This window comes from Pteropus medius, unplaced genomic scaffold (assembly GCF_902729225.1).
Source record: "Pteropus medius unplaced genomic scaffold, Ma_sr-lr_union100, whole genome shotgun sequence".
Classification (NCBI taxonomy): Eukaryota; Metazoa; Chordata; class Mammalia; order Chiroptera; family Pteropodidae; genus Pteropus; species Pteropus medius.
The window spans coordinates 531,286-558,512 of NW_024345599.1; the positions used below are offsets into that span (position 1 = coordinate 531,286).

At 35.5% G+C, this 27,227-nt stretch overlaps 1 protein-coding gene across 3 annotated transcripts; it reads right to left on the reverse strand.

Moving 5' to 3' along the window:
* On the reverse strand, window positions 1-27,191 carry CENPI (centromere protein I). 3 transcript variants are annotated; one of them, XM_039874002.1, is made up of 15 exons: window positions 27,038-27,191; window positions 25,057-25,292; window positions 24,313-24,450; window positions 21,142-21,260; window positions 20,750-20,857; window positions 11,802-11,850; window positions 11,477-11,523; window positions 8,707-8,796; window positions 8,248-8,376; window positions 7,845-8,012; window positions 7,571-7,691; window positions 6,349-6,440; window positions 4,739-4,856; window positions 4,583-4,647; window positions 1-154 (listed from the first exon to the last, which is right to left on the reverse strand). In XM_039874002.1, exons 2-15 carry the CDS (start codon window positions 25,277-25,279, stop codon window positions 56-58), a joined length of 1,566 nt encoding a protein of 521 aa, XP_039729936.1. In that variant the 5' UTR covers window positions 25,280-25,292; window positions 27,038-27,191; the 3' UTR covers window positions 1-55. The 3 variants fall into 3 exon arrangements, with proteins under 3 accessions (XP_039729936.1, XP_039729937.1, XP_039729938.1); XM_039874003.1 differs by having other exon boundaries at window positions 27,049-27,183; XM_039874004.1 differs by lacking the exon at window positions 27,038-27,191 and adding an exon at window positions 26,740-26,940.
* Between the last annotated feature and the right edge of the window lie 36 nt (window positions 27,192-27,227).

Here is a 27,227-nt window from a genome sequence, read left to right on the forward strand (position 1 = left end):
ACTTAGGGTTTGCTCTCTGATTTATATAATAGAACTTGAAGATTTGTAAGATGACTCACAGAGGACTGTCCAGCACAGTTTTCCTGTGGATGTCCATAGAAAGCCACAACAGCCAATTCTGCAGTAGCTCTTTCAGGCACTCAAGAACACTACACTGAGGGGGCAAAACAAAAAAAAGTATTCATGAAATCATTCAGACATACCATAATGTTGAGAACTAAGAAACTAAATCAGAGGCTTAGAGAAGGAACTATACCCAATAGCTGCTGCTCCAACCTGATCTATCTCCAGGACACAGTTGGACACAAGCACAAGTTTATTTTCCCCACCCCAGCTTATCAGCCCAGGAAGAGACTCTTGTTTCTCTATATTACATTCATTTATAACATTTATTACATCACCAAATACATTAACACCCACCCCTGTCTCTTTTCAGAGATCCTTTGTAGTTGCTACAGATAAGAGTTTCTCACTCTTTTTACCTTGCATCTACATCTAAGATTTACTCCCTCATTGATGGTCATAAAATTTATCTTGTCTTCTGTGACTGTGGAAAACAAACAATTCTAGATTTTTCCTTTCTCAGGCCTTGCCTTTATTTTCCAGTTCCTCATTCACATATATAAATAGTCCTGACAGAAGAGTGCTTGGGGCATTTATGAGGATAAATCATAATATCTATAAATTTGAAAGCAATCCATACCATCCCGAAACCTAATACAGAAAGCTTTCTGAAACATCCTTAATAAATAAAGGCTGAGATACTATCTGAGTATCTCCAGTGATGGGGTGCTCAGTGCTACTTCATACAAACAGCTCAATTAATATTTTTTAGAATGCGAACAAAAAAGGGGGTATGTACAGGTTCACTGGCCGAAAGTAACCTTGCAGTGTGATTTGATCATAAATTCTTAACTGAGTGGGTAGGAACGTCCAGGCTTAGAACTTCCTTAGTGAAAGGATTTTAAGCAGAGTCCATTGTTTTTGTGCATCTAGGTTAATAGACCTTTGAAATGTCAGAAGTAATCCTCTTTTCCAGACTCCCTGCGGGTATAACCACCTTATCTAGAGAGCACAATGTTAACTATCCTGGACCTTGCTTTCCTCTACCTTCATACAATCTTCCTTATGTTCACTCCTTAATCCCAAATGTATACGAGACACTGCAAAACCTTCATTCTCCAGAACATTTGAGATCTTGCTTCCCAGCATGTCATCAGTTTGGCTCAAATAAACTCATAAAAATTCTCTTAAGGTTTGGATGTTTCTGACCTGGACAAAACCTTGACACCTCACATTCAAGTGTGAATGAATGACCCTTTAGTCACCCCACTCTTTCTTGTACTCTATACTTCTCTGTGCTTCTTTCCCCCTTTCATTGATCCCATCCTTCCCAAATCTTTCAATTGTAGTTTCCAGCACTTCTGTTCCATGGTAATCTAAACCCACACCTTCATATTCTTCAAAGTGTGCCTTCTCTGTCTTCTTATTCTCATCATACCTGGCTCTCCCTCAGCACTCAGCCAGGACACTGTTTCCTCTGAAAACATTTCCACAGCCCACACTTCACTACTTGGACAATTCCCTAGCTCCCCACTCCTAATAAGGGAACAGAATATAAGCTTCTTTGAGATGGTAAATATAAAATGAGAAATAAATATCCCTTTAAGAAGGGAGTTTTAAAAAGATAGTATAAATAAATCAAATAGATGTTCTATTTAATCAGGTGCCACAGAAAAAATCTGCCGTTTTAGAATATTTACAACTATTTTCTGAGCTGCAGAACCTCATTAGCAGTAACATTAGCTGAATTTGTTAAGCTAAGATCAAAGGCTCCCATTTCAGATTGCACTTTGCTATAGTCATTCTCATGAATTTGACTATCCTTAGGTTTTCTAACACAACACAAAAGCTATCTATCTTTAATACTATTTCCAAACTATTGCTCCTCCTTCCTTATATAAAAAAAAACCTTTCTCTTTGAGGTTTACACTATCCAACTACACTACCTTTTACTTTTTTTCTTTCCATATATTTGTCATCTACCTCCTTGAAACCTGTATACATTCACTGAAAACCTTCTCACCCTGCCTCACATCCTGCCATCGGGCCCTGAGTTATGTCAGTGTCTATGAAGATGATCCACCCGCTACTTTAGCTTGTTTCTTGACCTCCAACCAAATAACCTTCATCTTCACTCTACCTTAGTTACACACTCCCACAGCCAGATACTAAACTTTGTCATAACCTGAATTGAACCACCATCAAAATCTACTATTATCTTTTCTTTATTATGACCTCCTATTCTTCCAGCTTTTACCACCCTCAACTCCAACTAGTTATTCTTGCTCTTCACCTTCAGATACATTCAATCCCTTGATTCCTTCATTTTTAATATCAATTTTTACCTTTTTCAGCCTTCTCCTGGCCTTACCTCCGTATCTAGTCTAGACCACATTGTTAATCATTCACAATGCCCTTGTACTCCATTTAACCAGCAAAACCTTAAATGATTTCTTCCAACTCATAACTTATGTTCTCCAATCCTACATCTGAGCTGAAGAAAAACACACAACTATAAAGGTTAGTACCACGCCAAATTTATGGTCTCCAACTTCATATGGGCCCTTAATGAAGCTCAATAATCCTTTTACTTATCTTTAAGCAGTTCTATTTTTCTCAGCAGCTGTCCTAAGCACATAATATCCTCCTAAACCCCCTACTCAATTCTGTCCTCTACAACACACTTTCTATTTTGAGAAATTTAACATTTTTAGGCACAAGGTATTTCGACATCTTGCCCTTTCTTCCAACTGTATGAATATATATCCCTAGCCATATGTCCTTGCTCCCAGTCTTAAGAATAAGTGCTACCTCCCAATCCCTCAACATCCATCCGAGCAAATAATCTTGTCTTAAACTAGTACCTTCGTACTTCTGAAATCCTGCATTGTCAATTATCCTCCATTTCCAACCTCTCCCTCTTCTCGACTGGCTCTTTCTATTCTACCTATAAATATGCTCAGTTTTTTCTCACATTGGAGGCAAATAAAAACAAAACAAAAAACCCCCAGAACCATCCCTTGATTCAAAATCCCACTATAGCTATCTTTCTACCTCTTCCTTTTAGCCAAACTCTTTGAAACATATTCTATACTCACTGTCTTGTCTTCACTTCTCATTGACTCAACTTCCACAATCTGGCTTTCACCCCCATACTCCACAGAAACTGTTCACAAAGGTACCTAAAACCTCTGTATTATCAATTCCAAAACAATTTTTTTTGGTCCTTATCTTTCTGGACCTTCCTGAGATACGTGGCAATATTGTTCCTTCACTCCTTGATATCCTGTATTCTCTGTTTCCTTGGCACTATTGCTCTCCTGATTCTTTTCATACTTTTTTAAAAATTAAATTTATTGGGGTAACAATGGTTAATAACATTACATTTTCATACTTCATGAAAAAGTTCCTTCTTAGACTCTCCTTTTCAGCTGAAAATTAAATGAGTATTCCCGAGTTCTGTCGTTGGCCCACTGTTTCCCTTCCTCCATCCTTTCCTCTCCCCACCCCCACTCTCAAATATAAATATATGTATGTGTGTATAAATGTATTATTTACTTATTAGGCTGGAACATATGGAATTGCCAATTGTTAAACATCCCTGGTCTACAAAAATGGCAACTTCATATGGTTCAACCTAAAACTGGCAGATAAATAGCTCTCTAGATTCGTGGAATAAGAGAAGAAATAAAGAATAACCTAATTAGAAGATAGGAAGAAAATCACAAAAAGTTGTAAAATGAAGGGCCTGAAAATATATTAACTGAGAGAAGTGGAGTGTATTATCATATGAATGATATTGGTCTAGTAGTAAGTTACCAGGACAACATGTTTTTCCTGTAAATGTGGCCAATAGTAGGTGATTTCTTGTGGAAAAAAAAGTTATAAAAGAAACATTACTTATATTGTCATTCTTTTGTAATAGAAATAACCATTCTATAAGAAAGTGGCTTTCAAACTCAGTCAGGTAGAACTGAAAGCCACAGTGGTCTTTTCAGAGAATGCCTCAAAATAGTAACACAATTTACTAGATAAGGTTAGAACAATTTTATTAGCAGAAAATGACTATATTATAAATATACAATATGAATATGAATATCACATGTTTGCTTTGGTCATTACTGTATTTCCAGTGTCAAAAAGGGTATCTAGCACATAGTGGGTAATCAATAAATGTTGGTGAAAAGAATAAGTGTATCTACAAAAATATCAACCACTATGATCAAACTAACTATGCTTAAGTGTTCTCCAGTCTGTTTTTATTAATACTCATTTGCCACCTGCTCATTCATTTTGTCATCTGCTATAAGTGACAACAGTTTAGAAAAACTATATGCAACAAAAACCTTGAAAACAGAAAACTCTACACATTAACTTTGATTTCAGTGATGCAGCATCTCAAGTTCAAGTCCAAGAGAATTCTGTTAGAAAACCACTGCCATAACGTGGGTTTGGAATCATGGACCACTGGCTATAGAATAACGGTTCCCACTAAATCTAAGCAAGATAGTTTTTTTACCTTGAAATAAATGGTTGATGTAAAGAAGAGCTGTGTTAGATGGTCAAAAATAACTGGTTTCACCTCTAGGAAATTAAAAAAAAAGATTATACAAAATACTTTTATTTAATATTACATTGAATTATATCTGACACCCAAAATTTCAATAATACGTACCAGAGAAGTTACTAATAGGAATCCAGCACACAAGCTGAAGGAACTGTGACCGACAACAGGAGCCATCCCAGAGAGGAAGGCTCTTATATAGGAATGCTTCACAGGAATAAAACCCCTCCTGTAACATAAGTCAACGGTAAAACCTTATATGGAACTCTTCGGTTTTAACTGCTCTCTAAACAACCAGTTTATTCTATGCTTTAGTTGTTTTACTCTTAGACTAATTTTGTCATCAATATAATTCAAAGTCTTGAGTTAGGTACCAGACTTCTTCATAAAAAGGATCAGATGATTAATATTTGGATATATCAGCATCTTTATCAATAGAGTTTCCAAACACCATAAACTTCATCAATTAGAAAGAAGGTAAAAAGTGAAGTTATGGAATATTTTTAAAGAGAAATAAAATTGTACTATTTTGGAGAACATGCAGTCACTTGAACAGTCACTAAATGTATACAACGTTAGACAGTGAGGCTGGAATTTCATTAGAGGCCACAGAACAAACCCAAACTCTGGGCAACTCCATCTGGAGAGGACTGAGTATCTAGGCTATTTACATTTCCACCAAAGTAAGACCCTAGGGCCTTCCTTTTATCCTTTGTCACCCTGAGCCTTAAATAGTAGTGCACACCAGGACTCTATTCTGGACCTTTTCATGACATGAATTCTCTGGACAAGCTCACCAATAACATAGCTAAAACCACCACCTATATCATAAGGAGTCTTCAATCTGTGTCTCTAGCCTAATTCTCTTTCCTGAGCTCCAGACTCCTTATCTAACTGCCTTCTGGATACGACTTCTTAGATGTCCCACAGGCATCTTTTAAATCAAATTTATCTTTCTTTCCAACCCTGCTCTTCCTCTAGTCCCTTTCTCACTGAATTCCATCATCATCTTCCCAAGCAGGAACCTAAAAAGTAACCTAAATTCATCTCTTTATCCTCATCAGCATCATTCACACCCAACTCCAACTCAATGGTCTCACACCAAATCCTTGAGATTTATTCAACAACATTAATTGAGCATCTCTTTTGTACCAGGTACCAAGCTGAACGCCTGTACATGAAGAAAATTTAGACAGGGTTCCCATCCGCTGGGAGGTTATAATGTATAGAGAAACAGATGCTGAAAAGTACCATGATACAGGTAAACATAGAGAGCCACGGGAGCACACAGAACAAACATCTAACCCACACTGGGGTATTGAGTAAAGGCTTCTTGATAGTGCTGATAGCTGAGTTGTAGCTTAAAGTACAACTGAGGGTTATGTAGGCCAAATAAAACATATTTGACATTTGAACAATGTTGATTTTAAGAATACAAGGGGTGACCCTATGAGATTTATCTTACTGGCTTATTCGATTAATCGAATACATTCAAGTACATCTTCAGTATGTGCTCTTAAATTACAGGCCATTCTCACTTATTTGCATACTTTAACAAATTCTTTCTTTAAATCCAATAGTACGAAGACAAATGTCAATTCAACTCAGCTCTACTTATGAATTTTGAATTGAGCAAATATTGTTTACAAAAGATGTTGAGCACTAAAGAAAAGGTTTTCAATGGCTATCCAAATAAATTTTAGTAAGAAGTGGAATCTTACTTGTAAGAAGCACTCTGCTCTGATGACAGTGTCCAGGAAGTTAGCAAATTCTTTCCCATGTTCATAATTATTCACCTTGTACCAAATACATTCTGAAGCAGAAATATTAAACATTAGCATCCTGTTGTACAATAACAACTACATAAAACATAATTACCATAACTCTAAAGTGACAAAAAAAATGAGAAATATAAACAAGCCATCAGTCTCATATACCCTAGCCAACTCGCAGTGTAGAGTCCAACAGTACATGGAAGCGATAGTGAGAAGTTCTTCAAGAACTTAGTAATACAGGAGGAAAGTGTATGTGAAAAATTCAACTGCTAAAATTCGCATATAATGAACGTGATTTGCTTTATGTCACATAGTAATCCAAGAGACTATGAATGTGTGAATTTCAAGTTTGCCAATGCTCTGAACTTCAACTACAGTGAGCTGAGGGTAATCTAAGAGTGGCAGGACTCTTGTAAGTGCAAATCTAACTGTATCATATCCTACCTAAAGGAAGTCTCTAAGCAGAAAAAGGAGAGTTAACCTGGAATGACTTAAGCCAACTTTTAAACACATGAGGAGTCAGGAGTTACTTATTCAGGACAGAAACAATCTGGGGAACAAAATACTATCTCTAGAAAAATCGACCCCCTTGGAGGAATAAAATGATCAGATTTACTATGGCCTGGATGAAAAACTTCCTCGCTGCCCTTTCCTTCAATTCTATAATTAGAAAATCTTCTAATGACTAATTTGGCTCCCATATATATTGAATAGCCTAAGAAAGAAGCTATTCTAGTTGGCAGACATGAACGTTTTGGTTGCCAGAATTACTTCCATTATGAAATAATAAGGTGACATTCTGGTTTATGCAATAGTCCCCTCTGAGTTTGGTTAGCATTGATTTTAAGATTCTAGGGGCTTAATGGCAAGTTTTCGGACATACAAAAATAAAGAGTCCTTGGATTGTGATGGTCATCAAAGTGGAGTCACCCAGTGAGCTTTGGTGGCCATCTAGCAGTATTTCCTTAACAACACACCTACTTTCTTACTGCCCTTAAAATTAAAACAAGGGAAGCATTCAAGCTCTGAATATATGATTACCAGAGAAATAATTACAGCATATGAAGGCTCCTCCTGTCTAGAATTTGACACTCTTATAAAAGAAACCCATTTGTAAACTATCTTGTTCCTTCCTCATTCATCCAACTTTTAAGTATCAGTTTTCTACCTTCTTGTAATGTTTGACTCAACCAATGATAGAGCCTCAGTAAGACTGATTGATCTCTGACACAGTTAATATAGTGAAGTAGCAGAGAATTGTTCAGCACTGCACCCATCTGAGAAGGCAGCTGCAAAGACAAAACAATCGGTCAACTTTACATAAATATATAAAAAGTAGGTGAGAGCAACAAGTAAATCAATAGATAGGAAATGTATAACAAAAAGAAAGGCCATGAAGAGCAAATGGAAAATGCAAATCAGCACATGGTCCAGTCACATACCTCTAAGCAATGAATGTTCTGTAAGAGCTGAGGGAAGCTTTTAAGCTGTTCTACTGGAAATGATCTATTCCTACCAAGATAATCAGAAAGACTCATTCCTTTTTTCCCATATTCTTTACTGTGGCTACTGGAATCTAGCACTGGTATAAGTGACGGAGAATTCCATTTCTAAAGAAGAAAGAGAATAAACCAATCTATCAATGGACTGAACAGACTACAAAATATAAATGTAAAAGCAGTCGTTAAGGTGGTTCAATGAATGGAGCTTGAATGTGGTTTGCATAGATTCCTGATTAATAAAAATGTATTTAAATATCTATAGTCTCTTCCAACATCTGAATGGTTATTGTTAGGCTTTATTTTAAAAAGGCCTCTCAAGTCATTTGGGGTTTTAGATACTTACTCTTTTTCCAGGACGGACATTAGCTGGACCTAACATCAGCTTTAGAGGTTCTGGAGAAGGTCCCTGATTCCTTTGCCTCACAGCAAATATAGCTGTCTTCCACAGATTCTCTGAATTCTTAAAAAAGATCTATAAATTTGAATATAAAGTACATGAGAGTAGGTACCTATAAGCTGAAGCAATATAAAATCCAAACTCTTCATTAATTGAATGTGTATTATGAAATATTTTGTACCCATACAAATCCATTTAAAGATTTACTGATCAGGAATCAATTAATTACATCGAATGCAATCAAAACATAGTGCCAATCTCTAAAAAATACTTCCCAGAAACAATGCCACAAAGTAGATCTTAAAACAGTATGCTGTAAACATTATAGTCCAAATTTGTAAATTATTTTCATCAAGAACAGCATTTTTCAATCTCAATATGACTCACTGCTCCTTAATCCCTTACCTTCTTCTTTACAGGCAAAGATACAGAAATCAAAGTAGGAATAAAGAACTTATACAGTGACAACAAAGCCTGGAGATAAGGCTGCTTTCCCTGAAATAAAATGAGAGTTTTCAGTTTTCAATCCTGTGGTCAATAAGAAAACAAATAACAATAAAATAAAAGATTAAACATATATTCAGACCTTAATTTTACTATGTGATATAGTTATAGGCAAATGCTATAGAAAAATCAAAGCAGCCATTTAAATCAACTATCGTAAAACAACCCTCACCAACCTGTCTTCTCTTTTATGACCTTTTCCCCTACTTTACTTCTTCCTTATATTTTCTCTCTTCTTCTCTGCCCATGCCTTAGTCTTACCAGTCATATCTGTTAGCATGGCTTACTCTCACTGGTAGCATATTTAGCACTCAAAGTTTACTAATTCTTGATGTAGACAGGAAGGTGGGAAGACAAAAAGGGATGCCAAGAAAATAGAGCAAAGGAAATATTAACAATTTAAAATCATAATTCACGAAAAATTAACTAGGAAATCTAACAATGGGTATGCAGTATCCAAGCTGCTTGCTATAACTGCAAGTCTTAACCAAAACATGAATTTTACAATGACAGAAGTCATTACAGCTGGATACATGTGTTTGATATATATCTGGCTATCCAGAGAAAACATATCACTAAAATGAATTTCAAGGAAGTAACCAAATTGTTTTATTATATTACAATTTTGTTGAATCCACTACTATACAAAATAAGGCAGGCAGAAAATGGGGCTTAGCAATACAGCATCCTTATAACAGCTTCTTGAAATTAAGTTTATTATAATAAAACCAAAATGACCCAGTTTTTCTATGCCCAAATATCTTCTGATCTCTGTACTCCTATCGATTAGTATTAGAGTGCTTGCTTTGAGTTGCGATGTTTTTCGAGAAAGCAGATATTTAGTAGTGGAAAGACCTTTAGAACTTACTGTCTACTTAACTAAATCTATCTTTGTTATTAAAAAGTTAACACTCTTTTTCAAAAGGGGCATTTTTATACATGGCATATTGAACATATGTATTTAACTCTGGGTCCTCCCAAAGCCTCACTAAAAAGTAAATGAATGAAAAGGTATAAAAATCACAAATTCGAAGAGAACAAGAAAGGAGGCAACAGCAAATGAGGGATCATTTAAATATGGACAAACAAGGTTTACCAGGTATTAGGGAAGAGCCTCTACTGTGAAAGACCAAACTAAAGAAAGGAACTCTGAGGAAACAGAGACAAAGCTGGGAAGAGAAAAACAAAATCACAGCCTAAGGCGCACAGGCTCATTCCTGTGGCAAGAGGAGAATCCCAGAAACCATAGTCACCAACCCTTAAGAAGAAACCTACCTCCCGCTTCCAGTTCCAAAGACTGCTCTCAACTGGGCCTGGTGCTTATAATATAACACTTCCCACCATTCATGCTTATCATCTGAGAGTCAATTTCTGTGTTTTGTTTCCTCCATGGATCAGGAGTTATGGGGCATGGATGAGTATGGAGGGGATACATGTCCTTGCGAGTACCAGAAATTCACATATCCAATATATTTTGTTCACATGCTGATTATGTCTGTTACCATTATATATGTTCGGTTATATGTGAGCATGGCTGTGTCTTCTTGGTTTGATATTGTTGAACTTAACCAAAGTCACCAAAATATAGCTAATCAAAACAATTTTATAAATGCATATTTATAAATGGCATTGATGATGGAATAATTTAGTAACATACTATATAGAATGTTAATAAAGCCATACATTTCATGTCTGGGTTTTAAATATCTAGACAATCGTGTACTAAATCATTTTTTTAAAACTTGAATATACACTGTTGTTTTCATCAACACAAATCAGCAAGAGCTTATTTATAGTAAAAATTTTCTTATTCTGTTGAAATGTTTTGCTGTTAACATTGAAAAATGTATATCTTTTTCACAATTTCTATTAATGTGAAGTGAAACTCAATTTGAACAAAAACATTATCATTAATATCCTCAGAGAGCTAAGAGAAGATATGGTATCCATAGAACGCAAAAGAAGAACAATCACTGAATTGTACTAACTGTATGCTGTAAACATTATAGTCCTACTGGAGAAGCATGAATGTGTTTGTGTTTTTCATTAAATTTAAATGCCTTCGGGTAGGTCATGCAGGCTTCAGCAGTTAGGCATAGGCACTGCAACTTCCTATTGTTTTATACCCAAAGCGTTACAGATCTCTGTTACCTGGCAGGTATAGTGGAAATGATAATGCAAGAGAGCTGTAAGGACGAGATAATGATCAGGGAATAAATACACTGAAGTTTAAGTATCCAGAAAAGAATGCTTTCCTAGATCACGTCAACAAAATAAATAAATAAATAAACTGGTCACTTTAATAAAATAAAGTAGTCATTTTTGACTACCCCCTGACACTTGTTTCCCAACCATACCAACCTAGTTCCCCAAACAGTTTCTACTGTTTGACAGCTCCGTGTCTTTGCTCATGCTATTCACTCTCTCAGGAGTGCCCCGCTCTTCCTTCTTGGCCAAGTTAAATCCTATTCATCCCCTAAATTTCTCTCAAGTATCACCACTCCTGACACCAGCGTGATTCTAATTTTTTTTATTTTGTCAACTGAGCTCCCCAGACAATAAGTTTTTTGAAAATAATGACTCATTTGAACTATCTTATGTCCTCAAAGCCCAGCTCAGTACCTATCATAGAGTAGTACACTGGCTAGTTCAGGGTCTTTTTGGTACTCACCATTTTAGCCTGAAGATCAAGCAGTTTTCTTACTCGAAATGGTTTGACTAGCAAAGGTAAAAAAAAAAAAAAGAAGAGAAAGTACTATGTATCTGGTTCAAAATAAAAAGAAAGCCTGTGGCTCATATAGCTCCTTCTTACAACACATCAAGAATATAAACACCCTGTTCAGTCAAGCCATTAAGCAGATGCTCTTTGATAAAAGTACTGAAAAGCAATTGCCACAAAATCCTTAGAACTGATGCTAATAATTAACTTTATAAAGGCCAATACAAATGCTAATTCCACAGAGTGAATGTAATATAATTAGAATGAAAATACTCACCATTCTCCTTTTTGGTAAGCAAATACAAGAAATGGCAGACATAAGGGCACTGTTAAAATAGAAAGATTTAAAAAAGAGAGAGAAATGATAAGAAAAGAAGAAACACATTTTCCTCAAATGTCAATCTTGTAATGATTAAGTAAATATGCTTCTGGACATCATTGGACAACTGTTTTACAAAACTTCTCTTTTCATACTATATAGTAATGATTAAAAAAAGTTTTAATTGGCATCTTATTATGTCATTTTAAAAATTATTTTTGGGATATAACAACATTGCAGTTTGAAAAACAGAAAAACATCCTTCTACCTAACAAAAATTCATGTATTCCTTCTAGTAGTCCATATTTATTAAGATAGAAACTTAAAACTTTTATCCTGAATTCCCACTTAAAAGCATTTTCTCATGTTGTTTGGTTTTCAAAATGATCATTTTCAATGATCTTAATATTCCAGTGAGTGAATATACCATAATTTATTTAACCATTTAGCCCTTAGTTTGGCAAATAGCACACTCAATAAATATGTTACTTAAATTACTGAATGATTGGTTCCCTTATACCGTTTTATTTTGAGCGTCCATTTATTGAGGTTTTATTCCAGTTCAAGGGTCAGCAAATTCTGGTCGCCTGTTTTAGTAAGTCAGGTTTTATTGGAATACAGCCACACTCATTCATGTATGTATTGTCTATAGCTGCTTCCACCACACCAGCAGAGTGAATAGTTGTGACAGAGACAGTATGGCCCTCAAACCTAAATATCTTCTACCTAGCCCTTTAAGAAAAATATTTGTCAGCACCTGCTCTAGATGTTAGGAAATTGAAAAATAAATTATTTAATGGGACTATAGAAAGTAACAAAAGCAGACTTTCTTTAAAAAACATATTTTGGCAGTCGTAACTCTAAAGTTTAAAGCCTAAAGTAACATTCCATATTGCCTCTCCTCTACTTAGCAACAGTTTCAGAAAGACTTTGGACATACTTGTAAGAACTATGAATTTAAACATAGAATTCTTTTTTTTAAGGGAAGGATACATATTATGACCATTTCTGCCATATTCAACACAATCTAATAACTTTCAGTAAAAAACTCACATCCCTAGGAATATGAACCATTAGCAATACTATTTATCATGTTGGGTATGAAATGAGTGTCACACAATCTCTTGACCTAGGCTCCAGCAGTATAGGAAATCTGACATTCTCCTTTAAACACATCTAGAAAAGAGAAATTCATATATGCCCCTAAGACTACAACTGCCTTTCTGGCAAATAGTTAACCACCATATCTGAGTCATTAGAGTCAGGCTCCCACCAAATTATATGAAAATGACTTTTATGAAGTAATGTTTTTAAATTAGGCTCCCTGTTTCTTGATTTGGGTGATATTTGCACGAATATGTTTAATTTGTAAAAATTAATTGAGCTAGTCACTTATGACATGGGGAATTTTTTTTATGTATATTATACTTGAATAAATATTTTTTAAAAGATAGAGAAAAAGAAAAAAACGTAGGCCCCCTTCCCTCCTGCCAAGCTGAGCAAGAAACTCTCTAGTGAGCACCATGAAAACTATGCAAGTATACTGCAACTGATTTGAGAAACATTTATGAGCAGTTCCTATTCATTCATTCACTCATGAAACAAGTATTTACTGAGTGGTGAATAAAATAGACAAAAAAGTCTGTTCTTATGAAGTTTATATTCTGTGTGCCATGAATAGTGTTACTAAATACTTGGGCTACAAAAGACTCAGTCCCTGACTAGAATTATTACCAGAAAGTGGAAAGCATGTTTTATTATTCCCCATTCTTAACAACGTATACATAAACACAGAATTCATTTATATTGCACTTTGGTCAGTTGATGAACAAAACCAATATGAGCTTAAGAGAGATGTCAAAGGTAAGGAAGAGTCAATCACATACTCATCATCATTCATCTACTCTTGCATACCACAGGACAAGCCTCTCTCAGGAATTTATAACAAGTTGGCCCTATGTAGATCTGCAGTTTGAATTTACACTAGTGAAATGACCAAGAAGACCTCAAGTAAAGAATTTAAAGTGGTTCCAGCTTAGCTATACCTCCCAGACAAATCACACATCTGATAAAGGACTTGTATCTAGAATATAACAAGAACACTTATGACCCAATAATAAAAAGACAAATAATCCAATTAAAAAGTGGTCAAAGGATCTGAATAGATATTTCTCCAAAGAAGACATACAAATATCGAATGAACACATGAAAAGATGTCCAATATTATTAACCATTAAAGAAATATAAATCAAAACCACAATGAAATACCACTTTATACCCACTAGGATTGCTATAATTAAAAAGTAAGATAAATAACAAGTTGGTGAGGATGCGATGAATTTGGAACCCTCCTACACTACTGGTGAGAAGGTAAATGGTACAGTCATTGTGGAAAACAGTTTGGTGGTTCCTCAAATTGCTAAACATAAAATTACAATATGATACAGCAATTCCACTCCTAGGTATATACTCAAAAGAACTGAAAGCAGGGACTTGCACATATATTTGTACACCAATGTTCACTGCATTATTATTCATGGTAGCCAAAAGGTAGAAACCACCCAAGAATCTATCAGCGGATGAATGGATAAACAAAATGTGGTGTATAATCACAACGGAATATTATTCAGCCACAAAAATGAAGTTCTGATACATGCTAAAACATGGATGAACCTTGAAGACATTATGCTAAGTAAAAGAAGCTAGACACAAAAGGACAAATGTTGTATGATTCCACTTATAAGAGGTACCTAGAATAGGCAAATTCATAGAGACAGAAAGTAGGTTAGAGGTTACCAAGAGCTGGGGGGAGACTGACTGGGAGGTTACTGCTTAATGAGTAGAGTTTTTGTTTAGGGTAATGAAAAAGTTTTGGAAATAGACAATAGTGATGATTATACAACATTGTGAATGTAACTAATGAATGCCAGTGAATGGTACAATTAAAAATACTTAAAATGGTAAATTTTATGTTATAGAAAAAATATAACAGGTTAAAAAATGAAGTACTGATACATGTTATAATATGGATGAACCTTGAAAACATTATGCTAAGTAAAAGAAGCTGGTCATAAAAGATCACATATTATATGATTCTATTTTTTATGAAATATCCAGAAGAGGTAAATCTCTACACAAAAAATACATTAAGAGTTGCTTAGGAATCCCTAAATAGGAAGATAGAGGGGTGATAACTAAAGCACATAGGGTTTTGGAGGTGATGAACATATTCTAAAATTGACTCTGTTCATAGTTGTACATATCTGTGAACATACTAAAAAGGAATGAATTACATACTTTAAGAGGGTGGATTGTATTGTATGTGAATTCAACCTCAATAAAGCTGTTTTTTAAAAAAGTATCCAGAGAGAAAAGGAGAAATGACAGATTACAATTAGAATGATTCAACAATGGAAAGGGGTCCATAGAATAATATTGTCAACGTTCGGAGAGAACTGAACTGTCACCATAGAGTTCTACATATAACAAAACCAACTTTCAAGAACAAGAGCATAGTAAAGACATTTTCAGATGAAGACAGAGAGCTGAGCATCGAAAGATTCTCGGTGAAAAAATATTCTAAAGGATACACTTTTAGACAAAGGAAAATGATCTCAGACTGAAGGTCTAAGATGCAAAAACAAATGATGAGCAAAGATATTGGTAAATACGTAAGCAAATCTAAACAAACACCAACTGTGAAGACAATAATAATATCTCATTTATGTGTATGTGGAGGAGGATGGAGAAAAATGAGCTAGAACTAAAACCAAACAATAGCATATAATCTGGGAGAGATGCGATCAGAGTTAAAGCATTCCATGGTCATCATTTAAGGTGAAGGTAAAGATACTGGTTATCTTTAGATTTTTAAGAAAAACTGCACAGAAATTAAACAGAAGATTTGAAATGTTCATTAATTTATTAAAAAATAATAAACCTATTACATGCTAACATAAATAACGCATCTTATGAAAAATAACTATATTTTCCAAAAAAGGAAAAAAAAGAAAAAGGGACTGTTTTACATTTTACATTATATATGCATGTTAAAATAGGTTCAATAACACCTAAAGGAACACACAGAGAAAGTGTGTTAACTTCAAGTAAGAATAGAAGGAAAACCACAGTCAATCCAAAATAAGAGAGATAAAGGGAAAGAATCAAAAAAGCAGATCATTTCAAAAGCTCGAAACAAGATATCTGACTTTACTTGTTATATCAATAATCACTACAAAGGTAAATAAACTAATTCTCCAGGTAAAAGCAAAAAATCATCAAATAGGATTTAAAAATAAAACCTAGTTATATGCTATTTAAAAGAGGCATCTAAAACCTGAGGATATAAAAGGTTTCTAAAAAACCAGAAGGTGAAACTATACAAAGCAACTACTAGTCAAAATAAAGCCAGAGTAGCAATGTCAATATCAGACAAAACAGACTAAAACAAAAAGCATTTCTAACAACAGTTACGCCATGATGAAAGGTTTGATTCACCAGAACAGTATCAAAACTATAATTGTGCAAACACCTAATAATAGACTCAAAATATATATTGTAAAAACTGATAGAACTTTAAGGAAAAACTGACAATTTTGCTTTCATAGTTGGAAACTTTGAATATATCTCACTCAGTAATTGACTGATGGGCAGCAACAACAACAAAATCCATAAGGATACAGAAATTTTCAATTACAATAACCTTTATTCCCTCACTTTACTTCGACAACTCATCCCTGGTTACTCTGAACATGGCCATCATACTGAACCATTCCTTCCTGAAATCTTCAACTTCAATGCTACAACTTCCCATCATTCCAGCCTTTACATCCACTACATGTCATGAATGTCACCAGAGCATCCTGAAGCACAGCCGAGTGTGCTCGCCATCTAGCCTCTTCTGTCTTTACCTTCTCTCCTTTTCTCTCTAGACACCCTAGTCCATCAGCTCAGTCACTCTCCTGCCTCCTTGTCCAACCTGGAAGAAATGACCTACTCTTGCAGATTTGTGCTCTCTAACATCATCTGGGCCTTCGAAATCTCTGTACCTCTAATCATCTACTATTCCCATTTCCATCAGAAGCTATTTCAAAATTCACTCTCTCCTCGAACATAACATTCTTTCCTCTCCTCACTCTTGGCAGACCTTGCCTACTACTTGATTGCAAAATTTAAAAATATATATATATATACATATATATATATATATATATATATATATATATTTAACACCAAGACCACTGGGCAGGAATTCCCTCAATTATGTCCCTTACTCATCCACAAATTTATTAGCATCAACATCTATCCTTTTTGCTTATTGTCAGGATAGGTATCTCTCATCCTGTTGAAAACAAATTGCTATAGCTCTAACCCTGATTCCTAGTCTTATTTTGATGCCTCTCTCCTACACTGCCATAGAACCCTATGGATACTATCAAAGGATTTATCACCCTGTACTTACCTTTTCTTCTACTATATTTAAAGATCATCGAGGCTAAGCCTCTTGCTAGGTAGCTAACTTTAGCAAAGCTACTTAACTTTTCCATGCCTCAGTTGCCTCACCTCTGTAATGGGAATATCATTTTCCATAAATCCTGGCTCTAGTCATGTGACCCTAGGTACTTATTTGACTTTTCTATGCCTCAGATTCCTCATCTCTAAAATAGAGGTAAAAGTATATTCCTTGTAAGGTTGTCAAGAGGTTTAAATGAGTTAAAACTACATTTTATGTGGTGTATATTTAACACAGTACATTTCTGTTTGGTCTAGCCACATTTCCAGTGCTCACTAGACACATGAAGTTAGTGGCTACCATACTGGGCAGCACAAGTATAGAAAACAGTTATTCAATAAATGTTTTGCTTTGTTTTTGTTTAGAATATTGATGTAAGAATTTAAAGAACTTTCAGACTCTGAGGACCAGAAAAAAAATACTTTAATAGTCTAACATATGTTTAACATTTTAACATCTCTGAAAACATGACACCCTATAATCAATGTCATGTGACAGTTTTAATGGCAGCACTCTTTCATAGTGGTTCATAAGATAATAATGCATCTTACAACTGATGGCATCTTAACAGTTGATGAAACACTGTATAAAGCACCTAGTGCTTGCCACAGAAGCCTCACATAAATTAACCATTATGTCTTATTCATATTTGTATTCCCAATACTAGTTCAATGCCTGGCACAGTATGCAGTTAATAAATGCTCATTGAGTGAATTTCTGATTCTCGAACTTTCTGGTCTTAGGACTCTTTACATTCTTAAAAATTAGAGAACTCACAAAGAGCTTTGGTTTATCTGGATTGTAACTATCAATATTCACCATATTACAAATTTTAAAAAATGTTTATTATTTCATTAACAAATAAGAAGCTTATTATATGCTAACATAAATGATGTATTTTATGAAAAAAAAATTACTACAATGAAATAGTTTTACATTTCTACAAATCTGTTTAATGTTTCTGTCAACAGAATACAGTTGGATTCTCTGCTTCTTCATTAAACATGTTAAGGTATGTTGTTCTGACTGAAGTACATGAAGAAAATCTAGACTCACACAAATATGTAGTTGGAAAAGAAAGGAATATTTTAATAGCCTTTACAGAAAATTATGGATATCGGTCTTTGATACTACACCAAAACTTGATTAAGTGGTAGTCTCTTAAGAGTTAGCTGCAATGTACAATATGAAGCTTTATCAATGAACTCTCTTTGTACTCTGTTCCATCAAAATTCAATGATATATTTTGCACTTTGAATGGATCTTTTACCTATGCATAATTTTATAACATCTTACTTGGTCATCTCGAAAATGTTAGTTTACTAAGTTATCCTGAGCCTCCAAAAATTGACATATTTCATTACACAATATCTAAAAATCACATTCATTAACATTGCTACTACCAATCTCATCAGAAAAGTCTTTAAGTATTGGGAAGCTGTCAAGTTCACAGTGGCAGATACAAATTTTCCAAACTTATAATTTTCACTTGGAAGTTCAAATTTTATCATTGGCAACAAATCTTGCCAGTTGTTTTCTTTGAAATGACAGGCTTGCTTTCTTCATTTTTGAAAAACTGTCTGCCGAATACCCAAGTCTGAATAACCATAGTTTGTATGTCAGTTATTCTTTCAAGTAAAAATCATATTTCATGAAAAAAAGCAAATAGTTTAGCTCACAACTCAATCACATGAGTGCTTTTCCTTTGGACAACTATTGTACTTTAGTATGCAGAAGAGATGTATTTTGTGCTTCCCATTTCATCACACAGAACAGTAAAGACATGTCTCAAAGGTCGAAATTTAATAAAATTAATGAATTAATTTTTACTGCTTCATTTGGGACATTCTTAAGTAAAACCAGCATTTTTGTTTTTTACTGCAGTGATGAATACAATGACCAATGGTATAGTTTGGCTCCACTGCCCCAATTTTTGCTAAGGTGCCAGCAGTTTTATTCACCACTGCTTTAGCACCATCAGTGCAAATGTCAACAGTGAAAATAGCAGATAACATCTCGATATTGCTGTAAAAATAATTTTGACCTCTCAGACCTCCTGAAAGGATCTCAATGAGCCTCAAGGGGTCCACAGATCATATATGAGAATTGCCAGTCTAGGACTTCATTCTGTTATACCTGGATTATCATGTTAGTTTCCTAACTAGTCTTCCTGACTCCTGCCTCCCTCCTAAGTCATATTGTTTGGCTCTATTAAATACTTCTACAATACTGCTTTAACCATGTTCTGCCCAACCTTTTTCAATTATTTCCCCCACAGGATAGAGGATAAAGTTCGATTCCTTAGCATCACATTCAAAGACCTCTACAATCTTTCCCTACCCAACTTTTTCAGTCTTACCCCCACCACCTCTGGACACCAACTGTAAGTCTATTTAAGGTCTCCTGAAACACAATTTACACATCTCACAACTTTGCTTGAAATATTTAGTCCTATTCAGTTATATCAAACATCGTTTCCCTTTATCAAATCTTGTATCCTATTCAACCTTCAAAGCCCAGCTCAATACCCACATACTTTATGATGCTTTTCTCATCACAATCACTCTGGTTTACACAATCTTCTACTCCTTCCTGGAAATATCACAGCAATTATTATTCTCACATTTGATCATTTAACTCCTGAGTTACTTAACTTTTATGTGCTTTCCTTAATCCCCCAACTGGATTATAAATCCCTGGAAGATATAAACCCCTGAACCTCTCTGCTAAACTTCAAATCTTCTACAGTGCCTCATACAATGCAACAAATACAGTGGAAATGTCAATTTTTAAACATAAAATCAATGAATGAACTCCCTTCTCAAGAGGCAAGAGGAAATCTGTTAGGTGAATGATTCATATGGTCTGTGAAGTACTGATGGTCCTTTAGAGTCTTCCAGGGGGACAGTAGATTGATTTCTTAGAGTTACTGTTTTCAATGGGAATAAGTATGCTATTGAATCAAAATCAGTCCAGTGGCATCTCATGAAAAGTAATCCTCTCCTTCTCATTAATTTTGATGAGGATTTTGCAATGTTAAGAAAATGTATAATAAGTGACCCAATGGACCTTGTGGAAGTGGTTTAAAAGGGAAAAGATGGCAATCACTGTTCTAAATCAGCAAAGAGACTCTGATGGGAAGTTAATTCTACCTGTAACATTTTATTTCCTTGAAAGAAGATATAAAGCAAATATGATAAAAATTTTTATATTTGTTAATCAGAGAGACAGGTGCAAAGGTGTTAATATTATTCTTTATACTTTTCTGTATGTTTGCTAGCTTTTAAAATAAATAAGGAAAAATAATGTGTGGCACTTTGAATCACATGTGGTGTGTCAATATACAAGCATATACCATTTGATTAGTGCATGATGCTGTCCAATTTTTACCTACCAGTGTATCATCTTGCAATGAAGCAAAAAAAAAGCCATAGAGCAAGTTAATTTTCTCCTTGTGATCAATGAAGTCAAACATTGCAACCAGCCAACGATAAAAAAGTGCCTATTGAGAGACAAAATGCTTATCTTTAGAGAAATACAACTGGCACAGAAGAACTTAATTCCCCCCTCAGGGCTGTTTTAGAAGCCTCTAGCACAAACGAGGATAATAGATTTTATTTCTCAGTAAAAATTTATGTTTGAACAGAGTCCTTGCATCAAGCTATATTGTTCCAAAACTACAGGCTTTGCACAAAAGGCCAATGCCATTACTCCATAAGTGGCTCTTCCTTGCCATCTCTTAAGTGGTTCTGAAGGGCTTATCATCAAAGTGTTTAAAAAGATTACCTTGGTGCTACTACAACACTTGCCAACACAAAGCCAGGAGACCGCCTTAACCACAGAATCTTCTGATATTAGAGTTGCTGGAATCATGCACTTCAACATCCGAGCGTTTACAGCACTCCCTGAAAAGCAGACAAACTCTAAATTAAACTACATTTTAGTATCTTGATTGTTTCCTTACTATTATTCACTCTTGGTACTAAAAATCTCACTTTATATTAAAGGCAATAAAAAACGAGTGATACTTGACATCTTTTATTATTACAAAACATAGTTCAAAACAAAAATGTACTTTTAACTTCTAATATAAACTACAAAGCAAATTCTTTGGTTTTAATATTTCTATTTAAATAGGGAGAATAAACACAAACAGGGACTCTTTTTGGGGTGATGAAATGTTTGGGAATTAGATAGTAGTGATGGTTACACAACTCTGAATGTTAAAAAAATTTTTTAAAAAAACCTGAATGATACTCTTCAAAAGGGCTAATTTTATGCTATGTGAATTAAACCTCAAAAAAAAGTCTTATACTCATAGGAAAATCTCAAGGCCTTTTAAATTTCGTTAATATTTGTAAAGGCACAATAGATTCTGATTTATTTAAAGCTACAGACTGACATCTTGCATGAGCTGCTATGTTTAAGAATAAACAAATATATATTTGTATTCTCTTCAACCCCTCCCCCCTCCCCGGCAAAAGTGGGGAAGATAGCAGAATCGAACAGCCATCCTTGGAATTAGCTGGCAGTAGTATTCCATACTGGTCCAAATTTTCCAGTACACTCTGGCATCCATGATATTCTTCTATATGGTAAGAGAAGTGATGCTGCAAATAGCTTTGTATACACCCTATATCAACTTCTGCTTATTAAGGCTTCAAGAATTAAATATGTATCTCATTAACTTATTTTTTTTTGTATTTAAACATTGTTTTATTTGCATTATAGTGTGGTGATCACAACTATTCACTGAAAAAAAAACACTGTTCTCAACTTGTCATGCAAGTAGAATTCTCCAAAACATCTTAGATGCATGTGTCTTTAACCACTGTTTTATGCATTACAGTATGGCAGTCACATTAATTCACTATAAGAACACTGTTCTCAACTTCTCCCACAAGTAGCACTCAGAAACATCTTATACACCCTTTTTTTCCACCCTGAGGGTGAATACTTCTCTTTATTTTTTTAAATAAAAAATTGTATATACTTAAGACGTACAACATAATGATATGATATACATATACGTAGTGAAATGACTACTACAGTCAGGCTAATTAACATACTATCACCTCATATAGCTTCCATTTGTGTGTGTGATGAGAGCATCTGAAATCTACTCTTAATAAATTTCCAGTATTTACTACAGTATTATTAACTATAGCCATCAAGCTGTATATCAGATCTTGGGATTTATTCATCCTACATAACTGCAACAATATATCTCATCAATTTCTACCTCATCATTCTATGAAGAAAAGAGGAAACGAGGAAAGTAATGAATCACAAGAATAAAAATGAGCTTTCCACTCTTGTAGTTCCTTGTTTTTATATCTTTCTCCTACTCTTATCCCCTAACCCTTCTAAAGTCTGACAGTCTGACCACTAACATCTTACACAGGTACCAAATTCAAAGAGAGAACTGAATAAAGACTGTATTATTTCCCAATGACTTTTTAATTAATTTCTAAAGAGTCTAAAGTCCCTTTGCACCTAATTATAATGACATTCCTAGCACACTTGCCCCTGAATATGCATTTCAATTTGGCAAAAGAGCCACATGTAAAGATCTAGTAGTAGTGAGGGGGAATATCATAGAAATAACTGAAAGAGGAAAAAGCAATTAAGGAGGCCACATTTAATATCACTAAATTCTAGCTTAACAGAAAAATGAAAAGTTAGACTAAAAAGCCAGATTGTTTTTTAAATCGTTATATACAAACTTTCAAATCTGAAGCATGCACATAAAAGAGGCATGCATTTGCCACAAGACCTGACAAACATCATGAAAACCTTCTAATCATTAATTTCTGATATATCAAAAAAGAAAAGAGAAATTCCAAAATAGAAAATACCTGTACATTCTATACATGTTTTAAGGCGGGGAAGGGAAGAGAGAATTGTTCTCAATGGACACTGATCAGTTAAATACACATTCCTGGAAAGATATTAGAACCAACCTGAAACCACTTACAAGAAGAGCCAATTTTATTAGGTCAAATTTAACTTTCAAGGAAAACACAGAACTAATCAGGCAAAAGCGGAAAAGTAAAATATCTGGGAGTTATATCTTGAATTCAGCTAGTAATCTGCTGTTGCTTTAAAACACACATACATACACCCCTGAAAACATGAACCTAGGGTATACACAAAGGAACCCAATATGCAAGGGCCAGGAAACAGTACATAAAGCATCTAGTTTTGATAGTTGTCTTAATTTTCAAAAAAAGAAAAAAAGTAGAAAACCCAGCATGATGCAGTATAAACACTAGAAGAGAAGTTAAGAGATCTGTGTTCTCCAGAGCTAGCTCTGACACTTAAGCGAGTCTCTTTAACCACTAGGGCCTGTTTCCTCACCTTTAAAATGAAGACATATGGGGTCTAAAACACCTTCCAAGTCTGAATTTGGATGAGAGTAGGTTAAAACATTCTTCTCAAATAAAAGGAATACTGGTCAGATGTTATTCTAAGAACTTCACACCCATTCCAAATGAACTAAGAACAGAAAAGGAAGCATTTGTACAAAAGAAAAAGCATCTTGCATGTTAAGGTCATAGACACTAGAATGGAGACAGCATCAACAAGGACTTGTCATAGATAAGTGAACGAACCTAAAGGCAATGAAGTAGACCAAGTGATCTCTTAAGATGCCTTCCAGCAGCATTATTTAAATCAATATCTATGCTTCTTAAGAGAAATACTAAAAATAGCTCCCATGTATTCAGTGACAAGACTCCACACATTTATTTGTAGATATGTGATAACTAGCCATTTTCAGCATATGCACAGAGACTTTTGGCTCATAAGGTAGTCTGTATATTAGAAAGGCCTATTTCGGTTTGACGAAGAAAATAATAAAAATAAAGAACTGCAACTCATTCCAATGAACGATCTAATTCAAAGTCTGGGAGGCAAAAATAGCAAACTGAAAACAAATATATCCTCTTGACATACCAAATTTGCCACTGAGTGTCACATTTAATAGAATGTCAATTTCTTCCGGAGCTAATCCATTCTTCCATGCCACATTTTCCACAGTTTTCAAGTGTTTTTCCAAGGTTTTATCTTTACTCTGTGAAGTTTTAAAGGGACCTGGAAAAAGGAACCATATTAAATAGTGGGACGTTTAAAATTCTTTCAGTGCTCAGCCTCGACAATTTCAACCTGGGATACTTTAAAGGAATAGCTTTATGTATAAAATGTCTTCCTAAAAACCCTTCAAAGCCTTTAAAATTCTAGAGTATTTAACAGCAATAGCACCTGCAGTGAGGAAAACTAAACCATGCCCTGGCATCTCTGCTCTAAACTAACTAAAAGCACTGAGCTATATGCTATTTCAATGCTAGGGCGGCAGCTCCTAAAGGCTCTCAAGAGCCTTTAAAAACCCCAATGTCCAAGTTGCATCCCATACCAATAAAATCAGACGGTTTAAGAGCGAATGCCAGCCACCAGTGGTTTTTAAAGATTCTCGGGCCATCCCATGCACAGTAGTTTGAAAACTGCCCTGCCAGGAACATGCTTTGCTGTTGTATCCCTAGTACCTAGAACACTGACATGGAGTAAGTGCTCAATAAATGTCTATTAAATAAACAAAAGGATGGATGAGCAAAACTATGCTTTCCTTTAAAATTCTTTAAGAAAAAGTCTAGAACATTTTGACAGAAATAGGACTTTCATAAGGAAAATGATCTGTCTTACCTTTCTCAAAGTATCTCACTGCTACTTGCAGAGCATCTTCTGCTTGATCATCAGCATGTTCATAATCTTCCACTGGATTGTTTTGTCCATGTTTCAAGATGCTCTTTGAGTTGCTGAGGTCCTCTTTTAGTTTCCAGTCCAAGAGATTAGTCTGATAACTATTACTACCTCGTGAAGTTCTCTTTGGTGTCTCAGAGTTCTTAACTCTCTTTTGAGGTGACATTACTGCACATGTTCTATACAGAAACAAGTGTTAAGTTACCATTAATCAGTCAAACTGTCCCTTTATTCCACAAAGACAGGGACCACATCCGCCCATATTCCCAAACACTTAGTGCACAGTAGCTAGCATGCAACGAGTACACAATAAAAAAAAAAAAAACTGACAACGATCTAGGCAACAAAACCTTCAGATTAACGTTCTCAGAAAGCCCTTGACCTAAATAGGAATAGAGAGAAACAACTCTTCAAGGTAACATTCACCAGCTGAACTGGCCTTCTTGTAGGAAAAAAAAAATACAACAGTTAAGAGTACAGGTAGCATAGCAACTTCTCTTAAAATGGCTATATAGCATAAGCAAGTGCAAAACTAAGCCATCTCATGAACTCAATCTTACTTTCTCCAATCACTCATATTTTTCTCCACCCCACCTTGATTTTGCTTTTGATCTTTTATGTTCCCTACTTTGACAGTGTTAAGTTAAAACTGCATAGTTCAAAAGTCAAACTGGTGGGAAAACTAAGGATTCTCAGAATAGAAACATTCCCTCTTAATTAATTCACTTATTCAATAAATAATTACTGAGCATCATCTATATGCCAAGCACAGTTCTAGTTACCAGGGATAAGATAATAAAACAGTCAAAGCTTCTGCTCTCATGAAAGTTATGGGGGTGGAGAGAAGAGTCAACGAATAAGTAAATAATATTGAACATAATACACAGTGATATGATAGAAACTGGGTAGGAGTGAGAAGCTACTTTGGAATAAGTGTTCAAAGCCTCACTTATCGACCTTTAAACTGAATTTGCATGCCAAGAAGGAACCAGCTATGTGAAGATCTGTGGAGCTATGTGGAGAGGGAAGAACAAGACTTGCTATGAACTTAAAGCAAGAGCTTTGGGTGTTAGAGAAACAGCAACACCAGTAGGGGCAGGGAGAAGTAGTTGACAGGAAAGAGGTAGAGGGTAGTGACAAATTAAATCAGGAAGGCAGCCAGGGACTAGCATATTGGGACTTTTTGGCCAGGGTAAAGAGTTTGGATTTGAAGTGTCATGGCAACTATGGGGGAAGGGAGGCATGTTAAAGGAGTGATACCATCTGAGTTATGTTTTAAGACCGTTTTAGCCGCAGTGTGGGACAGAAATGTTAGGAGTCAAGGAGTGGAGACAGACCAATTAAAAGGGTCTTACAGAAGTCCAGAAGAGATGTAACTGTAGTCTGAACTAGGCCTAAGGTACAGCGGTGGAAGAGGTAGAAAATGATTGCATTCGTGATATGTTTTGGAGGTAAACTGGGCAAGGCCATGAAAAATACCGGATGTAGGGAAAAGGAAAGAGAGGAATCCAGAATGACTTCTAAGTCTTGGAGTTCAATGGAAAAAAAAAAAAACTAAGACTAGTTAGAATGACACTCAATCCCACCTCCCTAGAACAGATCAGGAGAGCAACATGTATGTCTAACCTAGTGGAAGGTCCCAGGTTCCGAGTTGTTTCCTAGCCTCCTAGGAAAGAAGGGCGCAGGGTGGGGGCAGCTTCTGACCCCATCCGGTTGACCGGTCGCAAAGTTTCTCAAGAATCCAGGCCCCGCCCCGCGCCTCCGCTTTTACAGCCTGCCCCAGCAAGGAAGAAATTTGGCCAAGACTGACCCGCTGGCCAGATTCCTGGGCTGCCACCCCTTGCAGGATAATCCTGCTCAGAAGTCATGGGATTCTCTTCGCTCTAGGGGCCCCCATTTCCCGCGGTATTTAAAAGTGCCTCACCTAATACACACCTCAGTCCCCGAACCTCGGGAGTCCAAACTTCTCCAGGATTCAAATGAACCGGCCCCGCCCTGCGCATGCGCTTCCGCGGAGATCCAAGCGGCGGCCAGGCGGAGCCGAGCTCTCTGATGTAACCTGATTGGTTGAGTTTTGGATATACGGCGCGAACCGATGCGCACGCGGAAGCTGA